This window comes from Tenrec ecaudatus, chromosome 12 (assembly GCF_050624435.1).
Source record: "Tenrec ecaudatus isolate mTenEca1 chromosome 12, mTenEca1.hap1, whole genome shotgun sequence".
NCBI lineage: Eukaryota > Metazoa > Chordata > Mammalia > Afrosoricida > Tenrecidae > Tenrec > Tenrec ecaudatus.
Window position 1 is genome coordinate 26,928,860 of NC_134541.1, and position 7,217 is coordinate 26,936,076.

General features: G+C 47.2%; 1 protein-coding gene across 6 annotated transcripts in view; it reads left to right on the plus strand.

Annotated features, from left to right (window-relative positions):
- CPNE1 (copine 1) overlaps positions 1 to 6,596 on the plus strand; it is a 41,485-nt gene extending 34,889 nt beyond the window's left edge. For all 6 annotated transcript variants that reach the window (XM_075563704.1, XM_075563706.1, XM_075563708.1 and 3 more), the window contains 15 exons: positions 1,090 to 1,218; positions 1,306 to 1,485; positions 1,628 to 1,702; positions 1,779 to 1,850; positions 1,969 to 2,049; positions 2,168 to 2,257; positions 2,363 to 2,449; positions 2,569 to 2,655; positions 2,740 to 2,799; positions 3,205 to 3,338; positions 3,444 to 3,498; positions 3,754 to 3,805; positions 5,626 to 5,759; positions 5,911 to 6,147; positions 6,268 to 6,596. In XM_075563704.1, the coding sequence (XP_075419819.1) occupies positions 1,090 to 1,218; positions 1,306 to 1,485; positions 1,628 to 1,702; positions 1,779 to 1,850; positions 1,969 to 2,049; positions 2,168 to 2,257; positions 2,363 to 2,449; positions 2,569 to 2,655; positions 2,740 to 2,799; positions 3,205 to 3,338; positions 3,444 to 3,498; positions 3,754 to 3,805; positions 5,626 to 5,759; positions 5,911 to 6,147; positions 6,268 to 6,408 (1,614 nt within the window). In that variant the 3' untranslated portion in view covers positions 6,409 to 6,596. The remainder of the gene's footprint in view (positions 1 to 1,089; positions 1,219 to 1,305; positions 1,486 to 1,627; positions 1,703 to 1,778; positions 1,851 to 1,968; positions 2,050 to 2,167; positions 2,258 to 2,362; positions 2,450 to 2,568; positions 2,656 to 2,739; positions 2,800 to 3,204; positions 3,339 to 3,443; positions 3,499 to 3,753; positions 3,806 to 5,625; positions 5,760 to 5,910; positions 6,148 to 6,267) is intronic.
- The last annotated feature ends 621 nt before the right edge of the window (positions 6,597 to 7,217 follow it).

Here is a 7,217-nt window from a genome sequence, read left to right on the forward strand (position 1 = left end):
ATGGCTTGTATGCTGCTGCGATGTTGGAACTGCCACCAGTATTTCAAATACCAGCAAGGTCACCCATAGTGAACAGGTTTTAGCAGAGCTTCCAGACTCAGAATAGACTAGGAAGAAGGAAGAGTCTGTCCCCTTCTGCAGGATCAGCCATGGAATAACCATGGACCTGCAAAGACAGGGATAAGAAAAAAAAACTTGATTTGAGGAATGGCAAGCAAAGAGATGAGTGTGGCAAGAGCGGAACAAATGAGACTGTGGTAGGAGATCAGGTTTTTCTGGCAGGATCTTTTAGGCCTTGGTAGAGTTTGTTTTCTTCAAGAGCAACAGAAAACCATTGGATGATTTGAGCAGGGCTTTAACATTGCCTGCCATATGTTTTGAGTCACCCTGGTGGCATAGTGGGCTGCTAACTGGAAAGATCAGCAGTTCAAAATAACTACCAGCTCTGAGGTAGGAAGATGGGGTTTTCTATTTCCATAAAACTTTAGTAGTGTGGAATAGGGAGTTCAACCTGATGATGTTAATCAGGTAGGTGATGGTGATGGCAATGGAAATAGTGAGGAGTGGGATATGAGTAGCTTATTGGAGACTTAAGAGAAGTAGGGATCATAATTCCACCTCAAGAAGCAGAGTTAGTGGGACATCATTGGATGATGTATATTTTGGGGGAGCACTATTGGGGAATTATGGGCAATTTGGGGATTGGAATTTAGGGTCTGGGCTGGAGAACGTAAGGGAATCAAGGTGTGAGATATCTATCCTTCTCTGGGAAGCTCAAGGTTGGAGTCCAGATTTAAGGTGAATCTAGTGTGGGGGTGGGTGGGTGAAAGAGTAGAGCACAGTATGCATTCTCTTTCCATTGTATTCTTGAACCCAGGAGTGCATATAACTACCATCTTCTATCCCATTGAGCTCACCTAGGGTGTTGGGCAATGGAGGCTCTAGAAACTTTCTCCCTTGGGTTTGTTGGGGTGGATACAGACTTAAATATGACTGGGTGAAGGCTCTTTACCTTCATACGCTGGGCCCTATGGTCAGGGAAGGGTGGAGAACGACCCCTGGTCTTTGACCCTTTTCCCTTTTTTCCAGATGGCCCACTGTGTGACCTTGGTTCAGCTGTCCATTTCCTGTGACCACCTCATTGACAAAGACATCGGCTCCAAGTCAGACCCACTCTGTGTCCTCCTACAGGATGTGGGAGGGGGCAGCTGGGCTGAGGTGAGAATTGTGAATGTTGAGTGTGTGGAGGGAAGTTAGTGTGTAGTGGGGTGGGTAACAATAATGCTTCTTGGACTGTACCCACAGCTTTGCCGGACCGAGCGAGTACGGAACTGCTCAAACCCTGAGTTCTCTAAGACTCTGCAGCTTGAGTACCACTTTGAAACGGTCCAAAAGCTCCGTTTTGGCATCTATGACATAGACAACAAGACACCTGACCTGGGCGATGACGACTTTCTAGGGGGAGCTGAGTGTTCCTTGGGTCAGGTATGCAGGGCCAGGGACTGGGCACCTTCAGACCCAGATTCTGTTAAAGAATCTTGTCAGCCACCTCAGCCTGCTTGGAACTTGGAGGTTGGTGAACAGGATCTTAACCCAGATCTTGCTTTTTCCTTCTGCTCTGCTCTAGATTGTATCCAGTCAGATACTGACTCTGCCCCTGATGCTGAAGACTGGCAAACCTGCTGGACGGGGGACCATCACGGTGAGGAACCACCCAATAAAGGGGCTTATCTCAATGAAGAATTCCTTAGTGATAGACATTTGCCTCTTCAACCTAGGTCTCAGCTCACGAGTTGAAGGACAATCGTGTAGTAACCATGGAAGTGGAGGCAAGAAACTTAGATAAGAAGGTATGTCTTGAAGGAGACTGAGGGATCCAAGAATTAAGGGACAGGAATGTGACAGAGGGTTGGCATAGTGGTCGTCTCTCTTTGAACCTTGTAACTAGGGTCTCTGTGGCTTTGGCAGGACTTCCTAGGAAAATCGGACCCATTCCTGGAATTCTTCCGCCAAGGTGACGGAAAATGGCACCTGACATACAGATCTGAGGTGCGAGACCCCTGGGACGAGGGTAGAATATGGTAGGAAAGATCTCCTGGGGCCAGGCTCTGAAACATGGGAGAAAGGAACTCCCATGCCAGAGCTCACCGGAGGCCTTGTCCTCTAGGTAATCAAGAACAACCTGAACCCTACTTGGAAGCGTTTCTCAGTTCCCCTTCAGCACTTCTGTGGGGGAGACCCTAGCACACCCATCCAGGTGAGGAGTGTGCCTCTTGAGGGGACTGAACAGAAAAGCAGGAAGCCTGGGGAGGGCTTTCCTTACCTGTCTCCTAAAAGTTACACACACACACATGCCTTTCAGGTGCGATGCTCGGACTATGACAGTGATGGCTCCCATGACCTCATTGGTACTTTCCAGACTAGCCTGGCCCAACTTCAGTCAGTCCCGGTGAGTGCTCGTCAAACTCAGGGAGGTGGGGTGGGCCTAGAAGACTGCAGCCCCAGGGATAAGGATGGGAGGGTTGATATTTTGGGAGTTTTGTACCCTAATTTTTCTTTCCTCACCAGGCCAACTTTGAATGCATCCACCCTGAGAAGCAACAGAAAAAGAAAAGCTACAAGAACTCTGGAACTGTCTGTGTTAAGATTTGTCAGGTAAAACAACTATCAAAGTTCTGGCAACTAAGTTTCATGAACTCAACTTCTCTCACCCCAGCATGACCCTGGTTTTATCAATAGGTAGAAGCAGAGTATTCCTTCTTGGATTATGTGATGGGAGGCTGTCAGATCAACTTTACTGTAAGTTGCCCGTCAAGGTCCAAGAGGGTTGGTCTGGGTCTTTTTTTTTTTTTTTAATCTTTTCATTAGGGTTCATACAACTCTTATCACAGTCCATACATACATCAATTGTGTAAAGCACATTTGTACATCCATTGCCCTCATCATTCTCAAAACATTTGCTCTCCACCTAAGCCCCTGGCATCAGCTCATTTGTTCCCCTCCTTCCCTGCTCTTCCCTCCCTCATGAACCCTTCATAATTTATAAATTATTTTGTCATATCTTTCCCTGTCGACAGTTCCCTTCACCCACTTTTCTGTTGTCCGCCCCCCAGGGAGGAGGTCACATGTAGATCCTTGTACTCGGTTCCCCCCAGGTCTGGGTTCTAACAGTTACATTCAGTCTCCTCTTCATGCCTTCCCCAGGTGGGTGTGGATTTCACTGGCTCAAATGGAGACCCCTCCTCCCCAGACTCCTTGCACTACCTGAGCCCATCGGGTGTCAATGAGTACCTTACAGCACTGTGGAGTGTGGGCAGTGTGGTTCAGGACTATGACTCGTGAGTAGTAACTGTTTTTTTGGTGATTCCCACTCCTAAGATCCTTCAGCCTCTGGGTTCACAGTTCCCTCATTGCCCCTTTCCCAATTCACTGTTCTTCCACAGGGACAAGCTATTCCCAGCATTTGGATTTGGGGCCCAGGTGCCCCCTGACTGGCAGGTGAGCTTGCCCATTTTCTTCCCTGCTGTTTTCAGTTTAGAAGTTCTGGTTTGGGGGGATGCATATAATTTATTTGCTGCCTAGAAAGCAGATTTATGCAGAGATGTAGGGGATACATTCCTTCAGGCATGTATATAGCAAGTGTTAAGTACTAAATATCTCCTGCAAAATGCTCAATATATGCCAAGGGTGCCGTTTTTCTTAACATAAAGGATGGGAGTGGGGACAAGAACCTCATTTTCATTCTCACTTCAGGTCTCCCATGAATTTGCTTTGAACTTCAACCCCAGTAACCCCTATTGTCCAGGTAAGTCATAGAAGCAGAATCTGCTATACCTTGAGCCAAATGGGGAACAGCTGAAGGGCAGATACCGCACCACATTGGCCATAGGAATAGTTTTTAAAACCAAGTCTCTGTTGATGAAACTCACAACCTTCCTCTAGTTCTTAAATGCTTCCTCCTCCGCCCCCCTACTATCATGATCCCAATTCTGCCTTGTTAGACCAGAGGATGCACAGTGGTGCAAATGGGAACTAGAAACACAGGGAATCCAGGAAAGTTGAACCCCTCAGGACCAGTGGTGAGAGTGGTGATACCGGGAGGGAGAAGAGGAGGGGGCGTAGAAAGGGGGAACCGATTACAAGGATCTACATGTGACCTCCTTCCTGGGGGATGGGCAACAGAAAAGTGGGTGAAGGGAGACTCCAGGCAGTGCAAGATATGATAAAATAATAATTTATAAATTGTCAAGGGTTCATGAGGGAGTGGGGAGCTGGAGGGAGAGGGGGGTGAAGAAAAATGAGGGGCTGAGGCCAGGAGCCCAAGCGGAAAGCCAGAGTTTTGAGAATGATGAGGGCAACGAATGTACAATTGATATGTGTGGATTGTGATAAGAGTTGTATAAGCCCCAATAAAATGATTTTTAAAAAAACAAACAAAAAACAAGTCTCTGGAACTTGGTCATTTAGAGTCAGAATTTTGCTTGTTGCTTGAAAACCATGTGTCTTGGAGTGACTTGCTTCGCCTCTGCGTACTTTGGCTTTGTGGTAAGTCAAGATCGCGTAGGGTGTTACACGCTCAAGGAGAGAAGAGGGTACACTCCAACAGTGAGTTTGGCACAGTAAGCGTGACACATACTGAGTGCCCTCTGAAACCTGCTAGCTGTTGAATGATTGGTAAGCCTTACTGTTTGCCCTTGACGAGTCCTAGAGGACCTGGCATCAGTGTGAGCATTGATACCTCCTTGCAGGGAACATTTGCCTGAGTGCCCCCCAAGCCAGTGCTTCTCAACCTTCCTAATGCCGCCACCCTTTGATACAGTTCCTCAGGTGGTGGTGACCCCCCAACCATAACTTTATTTTTGTTGTTACTTCATCACTGTCATTTTGCTACTGTGATGAATCATAATGTGTTTTCTGATGGTTGCAGATGACCCCTGTGAAAGGGGTCATGACCCACAGGTTGAGGACTGCTACCCCAAGCCCTTTTGTTTAAAGGGTGGCCCAGTCTGCTTCTAACAAGTGCTGTGTGGCCTTCGTTTATCTCAGCGTCTCAGGTGTGCCGCAAGCTGTGAAGTGGAAAACTTGATCTGCCTAGATTGAATCTGGGTTTTTAAAATTTTCTCTGAACTTTTTTTTCCCCGCTGAATTCAACCTTGGAGAAAAGTTGCAATGAAATAGTATTACACAAGTATTATTTTTCCTTTTGAAATGATTACGTGTCTAGAGATGTTTAGTTGCTCATCAACTTATATCCTCTAATTTTATATGCATTGGAGATCCTCGCTTGAATCAATTCCTTTTATGATGGAAATGATGTTTTGTAGTTCCTCCTTTACATGTATTTTTCCTCATCGACTATTATTTAAGTTTATTAGATGAATTATAATTTATTAGAAGTTTTTCTTCACCCACTATTATTTAAGTTTATTAAATGAATTATAATTTGTTATTAAGTGAGTTATAGCTTGATGACCAGTGGGATCCTCCAAGCTGGTTTTGAACTCAAGGTTAGATTAGGCCAAGTATCAGTTTATATGGTCGGGTTAGTACTCCGAATAAAATGCATCCAAGGACTCAGGACACCACGCCCAGGAATTTACAATGTTTCCTACCCTTTCTTTGCAGGCATCCAGGGCATTGTGGATGCCTACCGCCAAGCCCTACCCCAGGTTCGCCTCTACGGCCCTACCAACTTTGCACCTATTATCAATCACGTGGCCAGGTTTGCAGCTCAGGCTGCACATCAAAGGACTGCTTCGGTAAAGGGGCATGGGTGGTGGGACTTGTCAGTGCAGAAAGTGTGCCTGGGTGGTTCTGTGCGGGTGTTCATTTGGAGAGGGGCATCATGAGCTATCTAGAAGGGGACTGGAGGAGAGGGTCAGCCTCAGTACATAAATGACTTGTCCCCAGCAATACTTTGTGCTGCTGCTGCTGACGGATGGTGCTGTGACTGATGTGGAAGCCACGCGTGAAGCTGTGGTGCGTGCCTCCAGCCTGCCCATGTCAGTGATCATCGTCGGTGTGGGTGGTGCTGACTTTGAGGCCATGGAGCAGCTGGATGCTGATGGTGGGCCCTTGCGCACACGCTCTGGAGACGCAGCTGTCCGTGACATAGTGCAGTTTGTGCCCTACCGCCGCTTCCAGAATGTGAGTAGGGCCTCTCTGATGTAAGGTGAAGGTGGGAGTTACTTTCCCTTTGATCCCGTGAAATGGAGGCCCTGGAACGCTGTTAGAGACCTCCACTGACTTGCGCTCTTCTCCTGACAGGCCCCCCGAGAGGCATTGGCACAGACAGTGCTTGCAGAAGTGCCTGTGCAGCTGGTCTCCTACTTTAAGGCCCAAGGCTGGGCTCCATTCAAGCCGCCTCCAGCCCCAGCTAAGGACCCTGCACAGGCCTCCACAGCCTAAGTTTCTGGAGGGTAAATAGTGGACAATCCTCATCTTGCATCCCCCAAAGGCCCTCTGGACCCTAATCCATCCATGTATACACTATGTATATTTTATACTTTTATACCTGTTTTGGCTATTGCGGCTGTTGATCCCAACTTTTTGTTCCTGTGATGGTGCCTTTCCTTAATAAAGACCATTGAAGAGCACTGCTTTGCTACTGGTGTGTGTTTACTTTGGGGGTTGTTGAGTGAAGGCTGCCTCCAGCATAGACCCTTTTGCTATCAAGTCACTTCCCACTGGACCAATGGGATTTCCAAAGCGAGTGGCCTCTCCAGAAGCAGAAACCGCATCTTTCTCTCTCCCAGCGCCTGCTGGGTTCAAATTCTTGTTCTTTCCATCGGCAGCCTCCAGGCCCTTTCCAACCGAGCGGCTTCACTCTAGACCACAAACTGGGCGTTGAGTACATGCTTAGACGTGGCATTGCAGTGATCAAGGTACAAAAGCTTTAAGGCTTTTCATTTCCATTGTGGAACTCTCCAGACAAAGCTATCCCATTTTGAAAGCCCTGGATTGAATCTTTTTCTGTCTTCAGAATACAAAAATAATGCTCTCAAAATCCAAACTGATCAGTGTTGTAGCCCCATGCACACATGTGTAGACACTCTCCATTTCACTTTGTAAGTGTGTATCCACCATTAGTAGTTTATACATTCGCACAGACATGACCATATTGGGGAGCATGCTAACCGTCCTGATGGTTAAGCTCTGCTTTCCGCAGGCTAGTCCCTCTTTTCTATCCTCTTCCCTGGGCGGAACTCGATTATTTG